The sequence below is a fragment of the Bos javanicus genome, chromosome 4 (assembly GCF_032452875.1).
Source record: "Bos javanicus breed banteng chromosome 4, ARS-OSU_banteng_1.0, whole genome shotgun sequence".
Lineage (NCBI taxonomy): Eukaryota > Metazoa > Chordata > Mammalia > Artiodactyla > Bovidae > Bos > Bos javanicus.
Genome location: NC_083871.1, coordinates 62,595,571 through 62,619,652, shown reverse-complemented (window position 1 = coordinate 62,619,652; position 24,082 = coordinate 62,595,571). Strand labels below are relative to the sequence as shown.

At 37.0% G+C, this 24,082-nt stretch overlaps 1 protein-coding gene across 2 annotated transcripts in view; it reads right to left on the bottom strand.

The window, feature by feature from the left end:
- DPY19L2 (dpy-19 like 2) overlaps positions 1 to 24,082 on the bottom strand; it is a 92,569-nt gene that overhangs the window by 5,781 nt on the left and 62,706 nt on the right. For both annotated transcript variants that reach the window (XM_061414158.1, XM_061414157.1), the window contains 4 exons: positions 23,878 to 23,924; positions 17,232 to 17,256; positions 6,854 to 6,973; positions 5,759 to 5,933 (listed from right to left, as the gene is read on the bottom strand). In XM_061414158.1, the coding sequence (XP_061270142.1) occupies positions 5,759 to 5,933; positions 6,854 to 6,973; positions 17,232 to 17,256; positions 23,878 to 23,924 (367 nt within the window). The remainder of the gene's footprint in view (positions 1 to 5,758; positions 5,934 to 6,853; positions 6,974 to 17,231; positions 17,257 to 23,877; positions 23,925 to 24,082) is intronic.

Below are 24,082 nucleotides of genomic sequence, written 5' to 3'. Positions count from 1 at the left end.
GCACAGCTAGGAACTCTCAGGGCCCACCCTCTCAGCCACTTCACTAGAGCACACTGCCCTGTTCAAGTGCTATACTAACAGACAGCACTACAAAGACGGGACTGGAAAGAATTGTAAAATTTCATATCTTGTTCCAACAGTCTAAAGTTCTAGGAACTAGAAGACTTATAAAGGGCAAGTCTCATGGTACATGTTTTAAAGTGAGTTTCATGGGTTATGAACTGTAATCCTGAGAACTTGACAGATGAAGGCATTGTTTTCTTCCCTCAGATCACTTTTAAATATTCATAACTAAGTCTTGACTTTATAAATACATTTCATCAAACCATTTCATTACATGTTAGTAGTACTTTCTGGAATAATACCATGTATAAATCCGTTGCTTTGTGGTTGTAACTAGTGATACACCAAAATCTACTGTGTGGCTTCAGTTTTAGTTGTATTTCTTGAGAGACAAAAAGACCAAATGAAAGAAATAAATATGATTTATTAGAATCATATAATAAATGATTATATAACTATGAAGATCATTATCACTTTTAATCAGCAAAGTAAAACCACCAATAAGAACTAGGCATATTACTCAGATCTACTGGAAATAACTGAATATTTATTTTCAAATATTATTAACCATTCTAAACGTAACTTTGAATGAATTTGTTGTTGCTCTTCAGTCGCTCAGTCATGTCCAACTCTTTGCAGCCCCACAGCCTGCAGCACACCAGCTTCCCTGTCCTTCACCATCTCCCAGAGCTTGCTCAAACTCATGTCCATTGAGTCGGTGATGCCATCTAACCATCTCATCCTCTGTCATCCCCTTCTCCTCTTGCCTTCAATCTTTCCCAGCATCAGGGTCTTTTCCAATGAGTTAGTTCTTTGCATAAGGTGGCCAAAGTACTGAAACTTCAGCTTCAGCATCAGTCCTTCCAATGAATATTCAGGATTGATTTCCTTTAGAATTGACTGGTTTGATCTCCTGGCCAACTCTCAAGAGTCTTCTCCAACATCACAGTTCAAAAGTATCAGTTCTTTGGCACTCAGCTTTCTTTATGGTCCAGCTCTCACATCCATATATGACTACTGGAAAAACCATAGCTTTGACTAGATAGACCTTTGTCCGCAAAGGAATGTCTCTGCTTTTTAATACGTTGTCTAGGTCTGTTGTAGCTTTTCTTCCAAGGAGAAAGCGTCTTTTAATTTCATGGCTGCAGTCACCATCTGCAGAGATTTTGGAACCCAAGAAAATAGAAGTCTGTCACTGTTTCCATTGTTTCCCATCTATTTGCCATGCTTGGATACCACAATTTTCATTTTTTCAACACTGAGTTTTAAGCCAACTTTTTCACTCTTCTCTATCACCTTCATCAAAAGGCTTGTTAGTTCCTTTTTGCTTTCTGTCACAAGGGTGGTGTCATCTGCATATCTGAGGTTATTGATATTTCTTCCAGCAATCTTGATTCCATCTTGCACTTCATCTGGCCCAGCATTTTGCATGATGTGCTCTGCTGCAAAGTCGCTTCAGTCGTGTCCGACTCTGTGCGACCCCATAGACGGCAGCCCATCAGGCCCCACCATCCCTGGGATTCTCCAGGCAAGAACACTGGAGTGGGTTGCCATTTTCTCCTCCAATGCATGAAAGTGCAAAGTGAAAGTGAAGTCACTCAGTCATGTCCGACTCTTAGCGACCCCATGGACTGCAGCCTACCAGGCTCCTCCGTCCATGGGATTTTCCAGGCAAGAGTACTGGAGTGGGTTGCCATTGCCTTCTTTGATGATGTGCTCTACATATAAGTTAAATAAGCAAGGTGACAATATACAGCTTTCACGTACTCCTTTCCCAATTTAGAACCAGTCCATTGCTCCATGTCCAATTCTCACTGCTGCTTCTTGACCTGCATACAGGTTTCTCAGGAGGCAGGTTAGGTGGTTTAGTATTCTCATCTCTTGAAGAATTTTCCATATTTTGTTGTGGTCCACACAGTCAAAGGCTTTATTTAGCGTGGTCAATGAAGCAGAAGAAGATGCCTTTCTGGACTTCTTCTGCTTTTTCTAGGATCCAATGGATGTTGGCAATTTGATCTCTGGTTCCTCTGTCTTTTCTAAATCCAGCTTGAACATCTCAAAGTTCTCAGTTAATGAAGCCTAGTCTGGAGAATTTTGAGCATTACTTTGCTAGCAGGTGAGATGAGTGCAATTGTGTGGTACTTTGAGCATTCTTTGGCATTGCCTTTCTTTGGGACTGGAATGAAAATTGACCTTTTCCAGTGCTTTGGCCACTGCTGAGTTTTCCAAATTTACTGGCATATTGAGTGCAGCACTTTCACAGCATCATCTTTTAGGATTTGAAATAGCTCAACTGGAATTCCATCACCTCCACTAGCTTTGTTTATTGTCATGCTTCCTAAGACCTACTTGACTTTGCATTCCAGGATGTCTGGCTCTAGGCAAGTGATCACACCATCCTGATTATCTGGGTCAATAAGATCTTTTTTGTACAGTTATGTGTATTCTTGCCACCTCCTCTCAATATCTTCTGCTTCTGTTAGGTACATACCATTTCTGTTCTTTATCGAGCCCATCTTTGCATGAAATGTTCCCTTGGTATCTCTAATTTTCTTGAAGAGATCTCTAGTCTTTCCCATTCTATTGTTTTCCTTTGTTTCTTTGCATTGTTCACTTAGGAAGGCTTTCTTATCTCTCCCTGCTACTCTTTGGAACTCTGCATTCAGATGAGTGTATCTTTCCTTTTTTCCTTTGCCTTTCACTTCTCTTTTTTTCTCAGCTATTTGTAAGGCCTCCTCAGACAACCATTTTGTCTTTTTGCATTTCTTTTTCTTGGACATGGTTTTCATCACCACCTCCTGTACAATGTTATGAAACTCTGTCCATAGTGCTTCAGGCACTCTATCAGAACTAATCTCTTGAATCCATTTGTCACATCCACTGTATAATTGTAGGGATTTGATTTAGGTCATATCTGAATGGCCTAGTGGTTTTCCCTACTTTCTTCAATTTAAGTCTGAATTTGGCAATAAGGAGTTCATGATCTGAGCCACAATCAGCTCCTGGTCTTGTTTTTCTGACTGTATAGAGCTTCTCCATCTTTGGCTGCAAAAACTATAATCAATCTGATTTCAGTACTGGTCATCTGGTGGTGTCTATGTGTAGAGCTGTCTCTTCTGTGTTGGAAGACCGTATATGCATTCTCTTGGCAAAAGTCTATTAGCCTTTGCCCTGCTTTATTTTGTACTCCAAGGCCAAATTTGCCTGTTATTCCAGGTATCCCTTGATTTCCTACTTTTGCATTCCAGTCTCCTGTGATGAAAAGGATATCTTTTTTGGTGTTAGTTCTACAAGGTCTTGTAGGTCTTCACAGATCATTCAACTTCAGCTTCCTTGGCATTAGTGGTTGCTGCATAGACTTAGATTACTGTGATATTGAATGGTTTGCTTTGGAAACAAACAGAGATCATTCTGTTGTTTTTGAGATTACACCCAAGTACTGCATTTTGGACTCCTTTGTTGACAATGAGGGCAATTACATTTCTTCTAAGGGATTTATATCTCTTCATATGCCTGCAGTCCATGGGGTCGCTGGGAATCAGGCACGACTGAGCAACTTCGCTTTTACTTTTCACTTTCATGCATTGGAGAAGGAGATGGCACCCCACTCCTGTATTCTTGCCTGGAGAATCCCATGGACGGAGGAGCCTGGTAGGCTACCGTCTATGGGGTCGCGCAGAGTTGGACACGACTGAAGCGACTTAGCAGCAGCAGCATATGCCTTAAATTAAAAAACATATAAATAAACTGAAGTAAACATATCTTTATTACTGTAAGATTCAATAATTAATGATGAAAAGCTCTTAGTCAGGAGTAATTTTGTTCCTGGCAACTTCTGGAGACATTTTTGGTTACCACACTGTTACGGGAGAGGTGCTACTGACATCTGATTGGTAGAAGAAAGGAATGCTGCTAATGCTGCTAAATATTATTCTGCCAGTGTAAAGGGTAGCCCCAAATTTCAAAGTTGAGAAACTCTGGGCTAGAGGGACCCAAGCTCAGGACTAGGGTCATCCAGAAGAAACTAGGGAAGCCTGTCCAGCAAGAACTGGAACCACGGAGAAGAAACCGTCTATGAAACAGAGGGAAAGGGAGAAATACTCCTTAGCTGCTTCTTTCCTCTTGGGAGTAAGGCATCAAATATGAGCATGACAGGGAAACCACAGGATCTTTTCTATAATATATTTAAATCTCCAATTAGCCTACTGCATGTATTAGAAAAAAGTATCCCTTCTGATCTGACAGAACCTCACGAATACATGACTTGTGAGTGGACCACAGGCTGGATTACAGTTCCCTCTTGTCCTCTCAACTGAGCACCTTTGTGCTGTGTACAAACTATGCAAAGCTACATGGTAGACCTGAATGTAAGCTCTAGTCTCACCCTAATTATAGAATCTCAAGCTTCGTTTAATAAAACCTGTGGTAACCATGAGAGAACTCATAATACAGAGATGAGAAAAATTGGTAGGATCAAAGAAGAGGCAAAAATGACGTAAGAGTTTGTAGGAAATCTCTTAGAAGGGTAAGTTTGCTAAACATAGGCTTTCTTTGCCAAGAACCCAAGACAAACACTGGAACAAAGATGCAAGCAAACATGAAAAGAACAGATACCTTTTAAAGCTTTGGAAAAACAGCTGTAAGTGGTGAGGGGTGAGAGAGATTAAAAGCAGTAACTACCGTGTACTTTATAGGGAAAAAATAAAGGATTAGTTCAAAAATTCTGACTAAACTAGCCTGGAAGCTCTAAGACTCTAAGAGTCTAAGTTATGAGGCATTGTCACTGTCATCCTTTGAAAGACACAGACCAAATATTTGAGTTGAAGTTTATAAGAGTTTACCTTAATGATAGCTAAATAGTAGAATGATGACTATCAAATAGGAGATTAAGAGGAAAGTGGCTCAAAGAGTCACAGAATAAATTTAAATAAATCACAGTGAAGAAATTAAGCCAGAAAAAACTGTCTCGGACAGGACTATAGAATAGTTGCAGAAAATAGCATAGAATATATGCATTCTCTGGAAAGGTATTTAAAAATGAAGTAAATATCAATCTGCTTGAGGTGGTCTTAGATAAAGACTGTAAGAAAAGAAAAACTAAAAAAATATTTTAAACTATTTAAAAGTAGCATGTATAATCATCTTTTTGAGATGAGTTAGTGAAAAAACCCAAATGTCCAAGATTTTAACCCTTCTGTATGTGATTGGTTTTATAGACATGAAGCAGAGGGTATGCACTGGCGGAAGTAATGGGAAGGGTATTGTTAACCTCCCCACAGTCAAAACTGGTTTCTCCAGTCGCCTGTCACACAGTGCAAAAGTTTGTCATTTATTAAAGGCTTTTTACTTTGAAGTGTCACTGTTATGATACAGTAATAATCTCAGAGTTATAGCATATAACTTGTGAACAATTATTAACTCTAGATATCAATTAAAATTCTTTTTGACAGGTATCCAGGAGGGGTTTAAAGAGGACACAAAGTTTCCTTTTGGAAATTTGATTTGATGAACGCTGCAATTAACACACTAAAAATGTGTGAAGGTATAAATGCATGTGTTTTTTTAAATTGCATATATACACACATACATATATGAAATGACAACTATACAATATACATAAATGTATAACAACATATAATGTGTATAAGTGTATGTGTGTGTGCTAGCTATACATATAATCAAAACAGCTACATACCTGGCCTGGTATTGTATTTGATCCACTGTATCAGTTCTTCCTGGGGCAAATTATTAAATTCTCCTATTATGCTCCATTGATTATGGAGGTTTGCATAACCTTGTATTGACATTACTGTTACAAGACTGAGGATAACAGGCATAAAACGAACTCTGCAAAAAACCCAGCCAAAGAGCTGAAATGAAAGAAACCATTTATTTATCATTCTTATATGAACAGTGCTATTGGGTCAGTAATATATTCTCACCTTTCTACCTAAACCAAGATGGATTACCATTTGATACTAATAATATACAGAATATAATAATTATCTATTGTTTAAAACCTGCAAATATTTTAGAATTATATGATCCAGTTAAAAATGGAGCTTACTTTCCTCTTGAAAGAATTAAAGAAGAAATACCTGATCCTTCCAGGACAGATGTACAACCAGGAGTTAAGGTTAACAAATCATAATTCTGACATATCCTCGAACTAAATCCTATAATATCTGGATGTCTTTTATGGACATCTTGAATATCTAGGGAAACACCATTAGTACTGACAATTTTTATCCTCTCAGGAATTTAAGTATTATGATATTCTAAGGCAAAACATTTATAATCAAGACCAAGTAAGGGGTCTCTAGAAGTAACTTGGTCCCAAAATTCTAGCTACTTTATCTAGCTGTCTTGCATATGAGCTACAGTAACAGAACCTTAGAAACTGACAATTTTTCCACAGATTATCCAAGCCCAACAGGACAATACTAGAACAATTGCACTGCATCTTCTCTAGTATTACAAGAGCACTTGAGGATAGTTTTGATGGGCCATGAAACTGTTACACTTACCTGAATTTCAAAAACTATATTAGTGAGAATACTGATAGAGGGGAAAGTCACAGAATTATCAGCTAAAGTCTAGGAATAAATTTCAAAGCTACTTGAATTTGCTTTTCTTATGCTATAATGAATCACAAACTAGTACTTTAAATCACTTAAGATAAAAAAACACCAAGTGTTTTTATGTTTTAGATTAGTGACCAAAACCATGATTAACTACATTGTAGTTGCTATAGTGTTATAGAGTAGTTATAAAAGAATGAATACCTTACCCGCCGAGAACATATCAGGGAAGCCATAACACACATATGAGGTGTCAAAAAGAGCTTCAGTCTCATAATTAAAATGGCAAGGGGAGTAAATGCAAACAACTGCAATGTGTGAAAAATTATCTATAAAAACAAAAACAAAAATTAATTTTCACTTCATATTTTAAAATTAGTATATGTACAATAAAGTATATTAAAACTATTGGTATTCACTAGGACAAGGATCTTTTAACTCAGTAATACATCTATTAATATTCGTTCATTCATTCAACAAAGATTTATCAAATGCCTGCTATATGCCAGGTACTGTTGTGAGTGCTGGATACAGGAGGGTGCTAAAACACCACTGAGCAATTCCGGTCCTCAGGAGATTCACATTTTAGTACATTTAGTAAGGAGAGACAGAAAATAAACAGACATATCAAATAACAAAACCTATTAAACAGTCTTTCAGAAAGTGGTAAGCATAATGGAAAAGGAAGTAGAGCTGAAAAGGAGACTGAAGTGCAGGGTGTGGTGTGAGGTCACAGGCAGAAGTTGCAAGTGTACTTAGAATCATCAGAGTGGAACTCCTGAAAGGTGGTATTTGAGCAAGGCCCTATACCAGGTGAGAAAGGGAATCACAGAGACTTAAAAAAATGGGGTGCTTCAAAAATTTGTGATATTTAGTCAGCAACAAAAATCGTAACACAATCTAGGTTATTTTAGAAGTAGTGGAATTGTATAAATATTTGTACTAATCAGTAGGACACCCCATTTTGACTAAGATGGAGTTTCACTGAGCTAAGTTTTCAAACAAAACTTTTCTAATAGACATATTCATAAAATATCAACAAACTCCTCAGTACATAAATGGACAAAGAATTAATACAAGTAAAATTAACTAAATATTCATGTTCTAAACCACTAATATTAAAACAAGGTAAATAGTAAAAATAATATTTTCATCTATAAAATTGACAAATATTAAATTAATATTGAGTATTAGAGAGGGTGCCATGAAACCACACACTGTAATAACTGGTATATGTTTGTAATTTAGTAATATTTATCAAGATCCTAGAAAAGAGCCAACCTTGGCTAGGGTCTAGCCAAGACCCTAGAACCAAACCAACCTAAATTTTGGTTCTAGGCATTAAAGGGAATAATCAAAACATAAAAATACTTCTATAAAGATGGTAACTTAAGTGAGTTTTTCACACCAGAAATAGAAACAAACTAAATGAACAATATAGAAGACTAAGTAAGTTATTGCATTTTCACATGTGAAAAGTAAAGTGTTAGTTCCTCAGTTGTGTCTGACTCTTTGCAACCCCATGTACTGTAGCCCCCCAGGCTCCTTTGTCCATGAGATTCTCCAGGCAAGAATACTGGAGTGGGTTTCCATTCCCTTCTCCAGGGGATCTTCCCAATGCAGTAATCAAACCCAGGTTTCCTGCATTTCCTGCATTGTAGGCAGATTCTTTACCATCTGAGCTACCAGAGAAGCTCCACTATCACATGTTATATAGACATTAATATATTGGAAGACTATTTAATGGTGTGGAACAGTTTTCAAAAACAAAGATCATGGCATCTGGTCTCATCACTTCATAGCAAGTATATGGGGGAGAAAATGGAAACAGTGACAGAATTTTTGGGGGGGGGCTCCAAAATCACTGCAGATGGTGACTACAGCCATGAAATTAAAAGGCGCTTGCTCCTTGCAAAAAAAAGCCATGGCAAACCTAGGCAGCATATTAAAAAGCATAGCCACCACTTTGCCAACAAAGGTCCATATAGTCAAAGCTATGGTTTTTCCAGTAATCATGTACAGATGTGACAGTTGGACCATAAAGAAGGCCGAATGCTGAAGAATTGATGCTTTTCAACAGTGGTGCTGAAAAAGATGCTTGAGAGTCCCTTGGATAGGAAGGCGATCAAACCAGTCCATCCTAAAGGAAATCAATCCTGAATATTCTTTGAAAGGACTGATACTGAAGCTTCAATACTTTGGCCACCTGACGCGAAGAACCGACTCACTGGAAAAGACCCTGATACTAGGAAAGATTGAAGGCAGGAGGACAAGAGGATGACAGAGTATGAGATGGTTGGATGGCATCACCAACTCGATGGATATGAGTTTGAGCAAGCTTTGGGAGATGGTAAAGGATAGGGAAGTCTGGCGTACTGCAGTCCATGGGGTTGCAGAGTCTGACACTCTGTCTAGTCAAGGCTGTGGTTTTTCCAGTGGTCATGTATGGATGTGAGAGTTGGACTATAAAGAAAGCTGAGCGCTAAAGAATTGATGCTTTTGAACTGTGGTGTTGGAGAAGACTCTTGAGAGTCCCTTGGACTGCAAGGAGATCCAACCAGTCCATCCTAAAGGAGATCAGTCCTGGGTGTTCATTGGAAGGACTGATGTTGAAGCTGAAACTCCAATACTTTGGCCACCTGATACAAAAGAGCTGACTCATCTGAAAAGACCCTGATGCTGGGAAAGATTGAGGGCAGGAGGAGAAGGGGATGTCAAAGGATGAGATGGTTGGATGGCATTACCAACTCAACGGACATGGGTTTGGGTGAACTCTGGCAGTTGGTGATGTACAGGGAGGCCTGGCGTGCTGTGGTTCATGGGGTCACAAAGAGTTGGACACGACTGAGTGACTGAACTGAACTGAGATGTCCATCGGCAGACAAATGGATAAGAAAGCTGTGGTGTGGTGAAAGAAATCAAAGAGGACACTAACAGATGGAGAAATATACCATGTTCATGGATTGGGAAGAATCAATATAGTGAAAATGAGAATACTACCCAAAGCAATTTATAGATTCAATGCAATCCCTATCAAGCTATCAACGGTTTTCTTCACAGAGCTAGAACAAATAATTTCACAATTTGTATGGAAATACAAAAAACCTCGAATAGCCAAAGCGATCTTGAGAAAGAAAAATGGAACTGGAGGAATCAACCTGCCTGACTTCAGGCTCTACTACAAAGCCACAGTCATCAAGACAGTATGGTACTGGCACAAAGACAGAAATATAGATCAATGGAACAAAATAGAAAGCCCAGAGATAAATCCAAGCACATATGGACACCTTATCTTTGAAAAAGGAGGCAAGAACATACAATGGATTAAAGACAATCTCTTTAACAAGTGGTGCTGGGAAAACTGGTCAACCACTTGTAAAAGAATGAAACTAGAACACTTTCTAACACCATACACAAAAATAAACTCAAAATGGATTAAAGATCTAAATGTAAGACCAGAAACTATAAAACTCCTAGAGGAGAACATAGGCAAAATTACTCTCCGATATACACCACAGTAGGATCCTCTATGACCCACCTCCCAGAATATTGGAAATAAAAGCAAAAATAAACAAATGGGATCTAATTAAAATTAAAAGCTTCTGCACAACAAAGGAAACTATTAGCAAGGTGAAAAGACAGCCTTCAGAATGGGAGAAAATAATAGCAAATGAAGCAACAGACAAACAACTAATCTCAAAAATATACAAGCAACTCCTACAGCTCAATTCCAGAAAAATAAATGACCCAATCAAAAAATGGGCCAAAGAACTACATAGACATTTCTCCAAAGAAGACATACAGATGGCTAACAAACACATGAAAAGATGCTCAACATCACTCATTATCAGAGAAATGAAAATCAAAACCACTATGAGGTACCATTTCACACCAGCCAGAATGGCTGCGATCCAAAAGTCTACAAGCAATAAATGCTGGAGAGGGTGTGGAGAAAAGGGAACCCTCTTACACTGTTGGTGGGAATGCAAACTAGTACAGCCACTATGGAGAACAGTGTGGAGATTCCTTAAAAAACTGGAAATAGAACTGCCTTATGATCGAGCAATCCCACTGCTGGGCATACACACTGAGGAAACCAGAAGGGAAAGAGACACGTGTACCCCAATGTTCATCGCAGCACTGTTTATAATAGCCAGGACATGGAAGCAACCTAGATGTCCATCAGCAGATGAATGGATAAGAAAGCTGTGGCACATATACACAATGGAGTATTACTCAGCAATTAAAAAGAATACATTTGAATCAGTTCTAATGAGGTGGATGAAACTGGAGCCTATATACAGAGCGAAGTAAGCCAGAAAGAAAAACACCAATACAGTATACTAACACATATATATGGAATTTAGGAAGATTTAACAATAACCCTGTATATAAGACAGCAAAAGAGACACTGATGTATAGAACAGTCTTATGGACTCTGTGGGAGAGGGAGAGGGTGGGAAGATTTGGGAGAATGGCATTGAAACATGTATAATATCATGTATGAAACGAGTCGCCAGTCCAGGTTCGATGCACGATACTGGATGCTTGGAGCTGGTGCACTGGGACAACCCAGAGGGATGGTATGGGGATGGAGAAGGGTTCAGGATGGGGAACACATGTATACCTGTGGCAGATTCATTTCGATATTTGGCAAAACCAATACAATATTGTAAAGTTTAAAAATAAAATGAAATTTTTTAAAAAAGTAAAAAAAAAAAAAAGAAAGAAAGCTGTGGTACACACACACAATGGAATATTACTCAGGTATTAAAAAGAATGCATTTGAATCAGTTCTAATGAGGTGGATGAAACTGGAGCCTATTATAGAGAGCGAAGTAAGGCAGAAAGAAAAACACCAATGTAGTACATTAATGCACATATATGGAATTTAGAAAGATGGTAACTATGATACTATATATGAGACAGCAAAAGAGACACAGGTGTAAAGAACAGATTGTTGGACTCTGTGGGAGAAGGCAAGAGTGGGATGATTTGAGAGAATAGCATTGAAACATTTCATATGTGAAATAGGTTGCCAGTCCAGGTTTGATACATGAGGCAGGGTGCTCAGGGCTGGTACACTGGGATGACCCTGAGGGATGGGATGGGGAGGGAGGTGGGAGGGAGGGTCAGGATAGGGAACACATGTACACCCATGGCTGATTCATGTGAATGTATGGCAAAAACCACCACAATATTGTAATTAGCCTCCAATTAAAATAAAAATAAAATAAAAATAAAACAGAATGACAAAAAGTGTACCTAAAGCTATTTTTTTCATTTTAAAATGATGTTTAAAAACTGAAATCTTTTTTAAAATAATTCTTGAACCCAAGTTTGGAATGTGGAAAATTTATTTCAAAATCAACCCTTCATTTTCCTTAGTCAGACTCACCCTTGAACAAAATCTGAATCATGCTTTGGAGAAAGAAAAGAAACCTACACATTTCACACCCAAATAGGTCCTTTTTTGGAGGGCCACTAAATCACAGATTGGTAGATTATGTGAGCCATCTACTTTAATCAACTACCCAAAACAGGGATCACTTCTATAAATCTATGAACAGAATATTCACCATTTCCGGGATAGGAATATGCCATAGGAGTACCTATTACAAAGACAGATGCTGTATATATGTGAGAAAATCTTTTCTAAAACTGAACTAGTGTTTTCCTGTAACTTCCACACCTATTGGTGCATCTCAGTTCTCAATTATCTAAAAACTGTAATTATGATTTTGCACTATTAACTTATGCTTTCTCTCCAAACAACAAACTATTCAACAATATAGTTCTATTAATCTGTGAATACAGAAGTGTACGGATTCCCAAAATATATTACTCAATACCAGTTTCTCAAAAGAAGTAATTTCTCCCCCAAATTCTGGATCACTTCAGTTTTTCAACTGAATAGCTCCAAATAAGTTGTATGTTATGACATATGCCTTCAGCTGTATGTCATATAAAGCCCTCTGGCTATAACAGAAAAACTTTGTTTATAATATAAAACACAAAATAAAATGGACTTAAATATAAAGGATCTAATATAAAGTAATCACAAAATATAATAAATTAGGGACTAGACAAAAGTGAAGGCTGATGCAATACTGACTGTCATGCTCAAAATGAGGTATGAGTAGGTCAAAAGAATTTTCAGGAGTTAATTATTCTAAATGTTATCTCTCCCTAGCCCATCTTTTCACAAGTTCTTCACAGGATTATGATATTCTGGAACTAAATATTGTTTCTAAATCTCTTTCTTTTTCTTTCCTGTGAATTACTATGTATTCCTTCATTAATTTCTAAGCTCGTAACATAGAACAGCTGGCTAAAACTAACTAATATGATGGAACAAATAAAACACAAATACATTAAATTATGAGTAAAAAATCACAATAGACTCCACTAATCTAACAAACTTTAATAATATCATGACAGTAGGGAGGTGACCCAGGGGTTCATTTAGTGAGTTGAGATTTGCAGACTGTCCCTGATTCAGAGGGTTGGCACAAAGCAAGGAACTTAGAACTTACTCCCTGGTGAAAAAAGTATCCTAAGGATTTATTCAAAATCCTCACCTAATTTTGAAACAAGCTGTAATGTACAACCTTTCATTATCATATCACATTCAGAGTTTGTCAACATTTCTGCCTCTCACACCCTGTCATCCCTTAAGGTGAAGGGAAGTTGCTCAGTCATGTCCGACTCTTTGTGACCCCATGGACAGTAGCCAACCAGGCTCCTCCATCCGTGGGATTTCCAAGTAAGAATACTGGAGTGGGTTGCCATTTCCTTCTCCAGGGGATATTCCCGACCCAGGAATCGAACCCGGGTCTCCCGCATTGTAGGCAGACGCTTTACCATCTGAGCCACCAGGGAAGTCAAGGTGAAAACAGTTACATCCCAAATCAAAGAGATTTATCAAGTGTGAGTCACAAGTGGGAGTAGGATTAGGTGCCAGGAAGACACAAGACTTCACATTGGTACTGCCCAGAAAGCTATCATCTCCTTCTATAAGATCTACTATTTTTAGAAATTTAAATCTGTTTATGTATTAGGAGTTTAACATACCCACTTTAGTTTAAAAAAAATTAGAGATTTTCTATCACTGTCCTCTTTTGGTCAGCTTGACTTATAACTGCCTTTCAAAAAAAATATATATATATATATAATCTTCTTTACTGCCAACAGACTAAGGTATTTAAAACTCAGATCTGACCACACCATCTCCAACTTCACAACAAGGTCCTGATAACGTCCAGCTTCTTTGCATACAAAGCTCCCACAGTCTAATGCTGCTTACTTTTCCCACCTTGTCATTTTTATCCATCAGCAACACTGATTTGCCTTATATCTATGGATAAATTTGGAAAACTCAGCCGTAGCCACAGAAAGGCAATGCCAACAAATGTTCAAACTACCGCACAATTGCATTCATCTCACATACTACCAAAGTAATACTCAAAATTTTCCAAGGTAGGCCTTAACAGTATGTGAATGAGAACTTCCAGATATTCAAGCTGGATTTACAAAAGGCAGAGGAACAAGAGATCAAATTGCCAATATCTGTCGGATCACTGAAAAAGCCTAAGTCGAGAAAAACATCTATTTCTGCTTTATTGACTATGCCAAAGCCTTTGACTGTGTGGATCACAATAAACTGTGGAAAATTCTGAAAGAGATGGCAATACCAGACCACCTAACCTGCCTCCTGAGAAACCTGCATGCAAGTCAAGAAGCAACAGTTAGAACAGGACATGAACAACAGACTGGTTCCAAACTGGGAAAGGAGTACATCGAGTTGTATATTGTCACCCTACTTATTTAACTTATATGCAGAGTACATCATGCAAAATGCCACCCTGGATGAAGCACAAGCTGGAATCAAGACTGCAGGGAGAAATATCAATAACCTCAGATATGAAGATGACATCACCCTTATGGCAGAAAGCGAAGAGAACTAAAGAGCCTCTTGATGAAAGTGAAAGAGGAGAGTGAAAAAGTTGGTTTAAAACTCATCATTCAGAAAACTAAGCTCATGGCATCCATTCCCATCACTTCATGGCAACTAGATGGGGAAAAAATGAAAACAATGAGAGACTTTATTTTCTTGGGCTCTAAAATCACTGCAGATGGTGACTGCAGCCATAAAATTAAAGGACATTTGGTCCTCGGAAGAAAAGCTAGGACAAACATAGACAGCATATTAAAAAACAGAGACGTTACTTTGCCAACAAAGGTCTGTCTAGTCAAAGCTATGCTTTTTCTAGTAGTCACGTATGGATTTGAGAGCTGGACCATAAAGAAAGCTGAGTGCCAAAGAACTGATATTTTTGAACTGCGATGTTGGAGAAGACTCTTAAGAGTCGTCCAGGAGATCAAACCAGTCAATCCTAAAGGAAATAAGTCCTGAATATTCACTGGAAGGACTGATGCTGAAGCTGAAGCTTCAATACTTTTGCCACCTGATGTGAAGAACCAACTCATTGGAAAAGGCCCTGGGAAAGATTGACGGCAGGAGGAGAAGGGAACAACAGAGGATGGGATGGTTGCATGACATCACTGACTCAATGGACATGAGTTTGAGCAAGCTCTGGGAGTTGGTGATGGACAGGGAAGGCTGGCCTGCTGCAGTCCATGGAGTCACAAAGAGTCGAACACAACTGAGTCACTGAACTGAGCTAAACCAGATAAATTCATTACCTTCTGTCTTCCTTGCACACGTGCATCCTTTGTCTTCAGCTAGCTATTCCTCTATATACATTTTAAAAACCTTTCTCCAACTACCACATCCCCTCCACACAGATTTAATCACTTCTTCTGTACTACTTTTATATCTCCCTTTGTCATTTCACATATACTTATATGTTCTCGTTTTTTCCTTCTACTATATACCTTCATTTCCATAGAAGTAGAAACTTGGTGTATAGTAGGCACATAATAAAGATTGAATGGATAAATATACAGAATTAACACAAAAGAGAAAAGTGGGCAAAATAAGAATAAATGGAGAAATGAATGACAATGAGAAGGTAGCAAACTAATGTGAAAAAGGGAGGCAGAAACTTAAGGAATACTTATGGAATTAGGTGGTTGCAGAGTGAATGACAAACAGCATAGATTTTGTTGCTACACTGCCTGGATTCATAGTACTTGGCTCTACAAAGCTCAGCTCACTCTAGCTTTCTGACTTTAGGCAAGTTACTGACCATCTCTTTGTAACATTTTTTTTTAATCTGTGAAATAAAAAGTAATAGTATTTACATCAGTGGGTTGTTGTGAGAATGAAAGTATAAAAGTAAGTAAATAACTACCCTCCCCAACCAAAATACCTGGCGCATAGGAAGCAGAAAGTGCTGACCACTCCTCTAGGAGCGCTGGAAACGGATTGGCAGTGGATAAATGGAAGATTTACTGCAAATTTGCTGTGAGACCTTAGGTGAACTGTTTCATTTCTCCAGGTCTCCAGTTCTTGGCAGAGACTCTTTGCTTTTATTCCTAGAAACACAGCAAGATTCCACTTCCCAACTTCCTGGCAGTCAGGTGTGGCCATATGTCTGAGTTCTGGCTGTGAGCAGGAAGCGATATTTGTCTCTTTTCCAGGGGTAGCTCTTACAAAGCCTCCAGTGCGCAGTGTTCTTTTTTCTTTGTTGGCTTGTACAAATCAAGCCTGAAAACCACATATTAAAGATGGCAGAACCATAGGTGGAAGGAATCTGGGTCCCTGAAACACTGCTTGTTGGAGAACGACCTGCTAATCCGAAACTCTGGTTTTAACTTTATGTGAGCAAAGAATTAAACTTCCACTGAGTTAAGTCATTTTGATGTTATCATTTATCTTTAACAGCTAATATCATTTAATTAACATGATTTTCTTATTTGCAAAGTGGGAATAATATTATGAGACTCAAACAGCACAGTACATGGCACATAGTAACTATTCAAAACACATTGTTTATCATCATAAGCTATTCCTATTAAGTTCACAATCAGTGGTCCTTTCATGTAAATTTGACCTGTCCCTTCAGACTCAAAGTTCTATTACTTAGGAAATCATATTTCTAGCCCATGCTATTTTTTCTCTTATCGCAGAACAATTTAGCACCATAAAAAAAAAGACTATCCTGTTTTGTTCTCCACTGAAAAATTAGATGTATCTGAGAGCAGGAACACTGCTATACTATCTGGTTTATCCTGTAACACTGCTAAGATTATAACTGATTGACCATCAAGTCTGTGTGTGGCAAAGTCACCAGTCACAGTACCTACCCTGATGGCCCATAGCTGATTGGCTCAGCGGGCTAGAAATTAATGTTTATTATTGTTGAATGAATGAATGAATGAAGGTAATTTAATTTAATTATACTCAGTGGTCATAAATCAGCTTTCTGGTTGTCAAGTCCTTACCATTCTTCAAAATTGAGAGCAGCTTAAAAAGTGGGAAGATCAGCAGAAATTTACTATCAGTATTGAACCACTTTAGCACTGCTGATGGTACACCTGCAGCAAGGTTATACCTTTGTGAATATCCTTGAACTTAAATATAATACACAAATCTAGCAGAGATTAAAATGAAAGCTTTACCTCACCATGTTCAAGGAGCTGTTTTCTGGAATAAAACAAAAATATTCTCTATTAACTGACTGTTCATTATACTATGATTATATCAGAATGAACCTCCACTTATTTGTTCTTATATTTTAAATAAATTAATATATAAATAAAGCTGTTAGGTAAAAATTACTAAGTTCTACCAAAAAATTACTAAATTAGATAAAAATTACTAAAAACAATGGAAATTTAAAAGGCATGATTTATAGTCATTCTATTTAAAGTATATCAAAATGCTCTTCTTTGGTTAAGACAAAATGGGTTTTACTGATTGCTAAATACTCCCTTTGGAGAAATAAATAATAAAAAGAATATTTATTAAATATTCAATCACACACATATATTATGCTTTAGATAAGAACTGCTGTGACTTTTGAGTTATTTTTATTTTTCACAATTATAAATATGAACATCCTTGCACTTAAAACTCTGTAAGCATCTCTGAGTATTTCCTTAGGATAAATTTCTAGAATAAATTTTTTGGGTAAAGCATATAAATAATTTTAGTTCCACAAAAGTTGTTTTAGAAATTTTCTAAATATTTATGTCTAAAAATTTACTAAAAATTTATGGCATACCTACCGTATTCCAGACACTGTGCAGTGAACACAGTGTGAACAGAACAGATCCTGTTCTTATTCTCCACAGTTTGTGTTAGATTGGGAAGAGGTACAAGACTGCTTATTTTGCTTCCCATTGTAAAGACAATATTTCACTTTTATAACAAAGCTTTGTAGTATAAAAGGCCTTCTCATATGGATTTTGGGTTTGGCAAGAGAAGTAAGACAGTATAAATATGAAAGTATGAAGTATAAGGAAGTTCAGGGGCACACACAGATCCAGAGATTTAAAAAAAAAAAAAAAAAGAGTAGTGAGGGGAAGGCCACTGAGAAGAGTACTGAAATCACTCAATTATTTTGCCACCACTGCAGCTCCTTCCTGACTTCTGCAGTCAAGGGTGGAAGTGGGTGTGGATGTATGGGTTCCCACACGTCCAGAAACCTGTCAGTCACAACAGAATCCTGTAGTGAGTGATTGCATGTAAGGAAGAGGCCTGGTAGGTAAGTATTATAATCACCAAAGACCCCAACAATAACTATGGATACAAATAAATCTAGTAACTAATTTAGAATATCAGTATACAATCAAATCATGAGAAACAAATAGGATGGAAGAAAAACACCAAGATAAATGAGCAAATGAACTCTCAAGAAAGTGTTAATATAAGTAATAAGAGTATTAAATGAAAGTTCCAATTATTATCTTCACAGATGCTTAAGAGAACACTGTATCCATACAAATAAAACAAGCTGTAATAAAAAAGAGCTTTCAGAGATAATTAAAAAAACATTTGCCAAATTTAAAACCTTAAAAAAAGGTCAAATAGCAGTGTACACAACTGAAAGTTGTGTTGAAGATGCATTCATGAAATTCTGAGGAGAAAAAAGAAATAAAAAATATGATAAATATAATAATAGATGTTCAAAAAAGAGAGGCTAAAGCAAAAGAGAGAGGGAAAGAGAATATCCTTTGAGCTAAAGAAAAATTTGAGTGTTCAGATTGAAATTTCCATGAATAATTATATAAATAGAGCAGAAACTTTATTTAAAGAATAACAGCTGAAAACCTGCAACTCTGGAGAGAGATATGGACATTCAAGTACATGAAGCTCATAGGTAACTCCCCACACACACTGCAAATTCACTAGATATAATAAAACTGTCAAAAGCAAAAAATGAACTTCGAAAACAAAAAATCATCTCATATAAGGGAACCCCTGTAAGGCTATCAGCAGATTTCTCAACAGAAACCTTGCAAGCCAGGAGAGACTGGGATTCTTAAAAGTGCTCAAATAAAAAAAAATCTGCCATCAAAGAATACTTTACCTAGCAAAGCTGTCTTTCAGATGAAGGTGAGAAAGACTTTCCCAGAAAAACAAAGTTGAGGGAGTCATCATCACTAGACCTGCCTTATAAGAAATGCTAAAGAGAGTCCTTCAAGCTGAAATGAAAGAATGCTCATTAGTAACATAAACATACACGAAAGCACAAAATTAGCTAGTAAAAGTAACTATATAGTCAATCTCAGAATACTGTAATACTGTAATAGTGGTGTGTAAATCACTTAACTCTAGTATAAAAAGACTGAAGCATTAAAAAATAAATATAGCTACAATAATTTGCTAACTCATACACAATATAAGGAGATATAGATTGTGACATCAAAAGCATAAAATGGGGACGAGGGAAGTAAAAAAGCAGAATTTTTATATATAAATGAAGTTGAGCTGTTATCAGCTTAAAATAGACTCATAACTATAAGATGTATTATGATAACCACACAGCAAAAACATGCAACAGATATGCAAAAGATAAAGGAATAAAAGTATACCACTATGAAAATCATCACATGATGAAGAAAGATAGCATGAAAGGAAGACAGACACTACAAAACAGAAAGAAAACAAGATGGCAAAAATAAGCCATCCCTATCTATTAATAATTAAGTATAAATTGATTAAATTCTCTAAAGACAAAGAGTGGCTAAATGGATAAAAAACAAGACCCAATCATGCTGCCTATGAGAGTCTCATTTTAGTTTTAAGGATAAGCATGAAGGATACACACTTTTAAGTGAATGGATGACAAAAAATATCCCACTAAAATGGAAGTGAAAAGAAAGCACGGGTGAGCACGGGTGTGTGTGTGTGTGTGTGTGTGTGTAATCAGGAGAATCAGCCTAAGTTGAAAAATGTAACAAGAGGTACAGGATTTCCCAGGATATCCAGATCAGGCCTGTTGGAAATTTATCATCAAACCTTTGAGGATGACATGGCACTTTAGATGATCACAAAGATCTAAGATCTTGATAATGTATAAACTTCAGATAAAAAGTCTCTGAGAGGTCTCCTTCCCATCTCTCTTTGTTACTTGCATGTGTCCTCAATAGGTTTCTAATCAGTATACTTTTCCTCTGCAGACACTACACACAGAAAAAGTCCTTCCTGGCATTAAGGGACAGAAAGCTACTGAAACTGGAAAACCTGACTCTCGATCAATGCTGCTTTCAGAGAAAGGTCTTGATCAAAAGGGAGAAAGAAAAAAAAAATGGAAATCTCAATTAAATAGGAGTTGGGAGACAAAAAGGGGGCACTTTCATGCCCTGAAACAATAGAAGAGTCCAACAAGAAGAATAAGGATTCCTCTTCTTTCCTGGCAAGTAGTCAGCCAATGAAAAGCCATGAACTTTTTTGTTTACTATAGCTCTCACAACTTTGTTTTCCCTTCCGTAAAAGTGTTCTCTTCTCCTTGCTGTGCAGGGACTTGCATGTGGCTCACCATGGTGGTAAACCTCAAAGTGCAATCCTCTGCTGATCCCCAGTAAACCCAATTTTGCTGAAGAAATTATCTGGCAGTCCAATTATTTTGTTAGGTCAACAATGAATAAAGGAAATGTGGCATGTGTGTATACTCTAATACAACAGAGTATTATTCCACCATAAAAAAAAAGAAAGAAAAACAAGGAAATCCTGGCATTTGCCACTACATGGATAAACCTGGAAGGCATTATGGTACGTGAAATAGGGCAGACAAGGAAAGACAAATATTTTATGGTATCACTCGTATGTGGAATCTAAAAGTGACCCCCAAAAACGTAAAAGAAAGAGCAGAATGGTAGTTGCCAGGGTCTGGGGACTGGGCATAATGATGCGATGTTCCTTAAAGGGTACAAGCATTTAGTTATAAGATGAAGAAATTCTGAGGAAGCAACGTACAGCACAGTGACTATACTTAATAATACTGCACGGTATACTTGGCATTTGCTAAGACGGTAGGCCTTAAGTATCTACACACATACAAACACTCACAGTAACTCTGTGAGTTGATAGATGTGTTGAATGTGTTAATTAACTTTGTTGTGGTGATCACTTCACAAAATTTATGAATATCAAATCATTGCATTATCTACTTTACACATATTTATTTTGCAAAAAACTATGAAAGAGAATATGGGGAACTATTTTTATGATACTGATGTGGGGAAGTGTATCTAAGCGCAGAAATGAACAGAAAACAGAGAGTGTACAGTTGTGATTGTACAGAAATTTTAATCTTCTATAGAGCAATGACCATTAATAAGTTACAAACTGACATTCTAGAGTAAAGCCTGTTATACACATAACAGACAAAAGATTACTGTCTATACTATAAAAAGACACCATAAATAAATTTTCAAATGGACAAAATAGAAATACAAATAGCCAACAGACATATGGAAAGATGTACTTCACTGGTAAAAATGTAAAACTTCACTTCACTTTGTAAAATGAGTTACTTCTTAAAAAACTACCAGTAAGAAAATGTGATTAAGAAAACTTAATAACATTGGTGTTCATAGACATGCAGAGAAATGGACACTCTCACCATTATTCTCTCAGTATCCAGCAAACTGTAAAATATTCATAGCTTATGACCCAGCAGTCCCATTTCAAATATGTTAACTATTCTAAATACTGAAATAAGTGTCCAAATGAATGTGTATAAAGTCGGTAATTACTCATAGCATTGGTTGTTATGACAAAAAGAGAAGTATAATCTAAACTCCACTAATGTGAGAATGGCTAAGTACATGATAGTCACTCGTGATAATGAATAAATAAAACATGGGGACTACTATAAAGTATGAGCAAGATGCCCAAGAGAAACTGCTAAATAAAGGGAAAGTTACAGAGTAATACCAGTAAAAAAAAAAATACACTGTGCTTTCAGAAGTATTTACTGCAATGATACAAACTAAGCCATTTATAAACAGCACTAATTGAGGAATACATCTAAGAGACGGGAATATTTCTTCTTTTCTTGATATACTATTTTTTCTGATTGTATCACCATAAGCATACAGTTGGCCCTTGAACGACACAACAGTGAGGGGTGCGGTTGAAAGTCTGAGTATAAATTACAGTCGGCTTTCCATATACTTGGTCCCTCTGTATCCTGAAATTCAATCAACCACAGATCTAGTAATAGTATAGTGTTTATTACTGTAAAAAGTTTGCGAATAAGTGGAACCACGCAGTTCAAATCCATGTTGTTCAACAGTCAACTGTATTATTTTTGTGGTTTAAAGGACCCTTCTGCCCAGATACCCATAGAGAGCCAGAACTTTCAGGAATGTAATCACCAAGAAAGACCTCATTTCCACCCACGTGCCCCTCAAGTCTGTCCTCTACATGGTTGTTGTTGTTTCAGTCACTAAATCATGTCCAACTCTTTCGTAACCCCAAAGACTGTAGTCCGCCAGGCTCCTCTTTCTCTGTTCATGGGATTTCCAGGCAAGAATATCAGAGTGAGACATTTCCTTCTCCAGGGGTTCTTCGTGACCGACAGGTGCATTCTTTACCACTGACTGAGCCACCATACCCGCTCAGTTTTTTTGAGACAGCAGCCATGTATCATGGGCTTCCCAGGTGGCACTGGTGGTAAAGAACTCACTGGCCAACGCAGGAGACATAAGAGACATGGTTTTGATCCCAGAGTGAGGAAGATACCCTGGAGGAGGGTGTGGAAACCCACTCCAATATTCTTGTCTGGAGAATCCCATGGACAGAAGAGCCTGGAGGGCTATAGTCCACAGGGTTGCAAAGAGTCATTCAAGACTGAAGTAGCTTAGCACACTTGCCATGCACCCCCTCATCATCTATTATTCAATTAAATATCTCAAGTCTCTTAATGCACTCCTTATATGAATAGTTTTCAGAGCTCTAAAAACATTGTTTTTAGAATGTCAAGACACATCCTCTGGGCTCCATCTGACCAGAACAAGGTAGAGTGGATCTATTAATTCTCTTGATTTGGAAACAATTTCAACAAATAAGATTTTACCATTTCAAGTATAAGATTCTAATTAGCTCTTCTGGCTACCATACAAAGTTGTTTACTGAAAATATAAGCAGAGGGCATAGGGTTCATGGAAGCCCTGTGCACTAATTTTACAATTTTTCTGTAAATATAAATTGGCCTAAAAAATAAACTTTATTAAAAAACAAGAAATCTAATGGCTATATGTACAAATATAATGCAATCTGAGTTAAAATTTTTTCTCAGATGAAGTTTTCCTCACAATTTACTTCTCATGTCCTATAACAGTGTGTGCTTTAGTTATATTTTGCTTCTATTTGTTTATACCATAATTCTAGTGACTACTAAAACCACAAATAAATGTAATAAAACAGTTTTAACCATAAATGTAGGAAAAACTATTCCATGAATACTCAGAAAAGCAAGTTGCTTTCTCTGAAAGTTAAAAAAAATCACCAAAAATAACTTCAGCTTACTTCTGTTTACTGACTTTAAATTGTAGTGGTATATGAAATTAAACCAATTTAAACTTTGAGTTAATTCACAAATATAAATCCTTCAAAACAAGTCCAAATACATAAAAGAGACACAGCCATCATACCGTCTTTTTTTTTTTCTTCCCAAGAAGAAGAAATCTAAGTTTGGTTCATGTTTCCTTTCGTAATCGTAATGGTGAAGTTTAATGTACATTCATTTGGAAAACTGATATTATAGTAAGTTATTTAATAACTGAATATTAAAAACAACTATGATATAATTACCTTAGATAAGTGTTTGCACACAAGACACACAGAATATCACGAAAAGCCTGTGAACAGAATCAAATTGATGAAATGTCTAAGGAATTAAGTGGTATTTAAAATGCCCTGATTCATTAACAAAGACATCCCTACTAGAAAGAAGTATTTTTGTTGTTAAAACAAGTCCTTGGGAACAATGTAGTTCCAGCTCTGCCTTAGGAAAGCA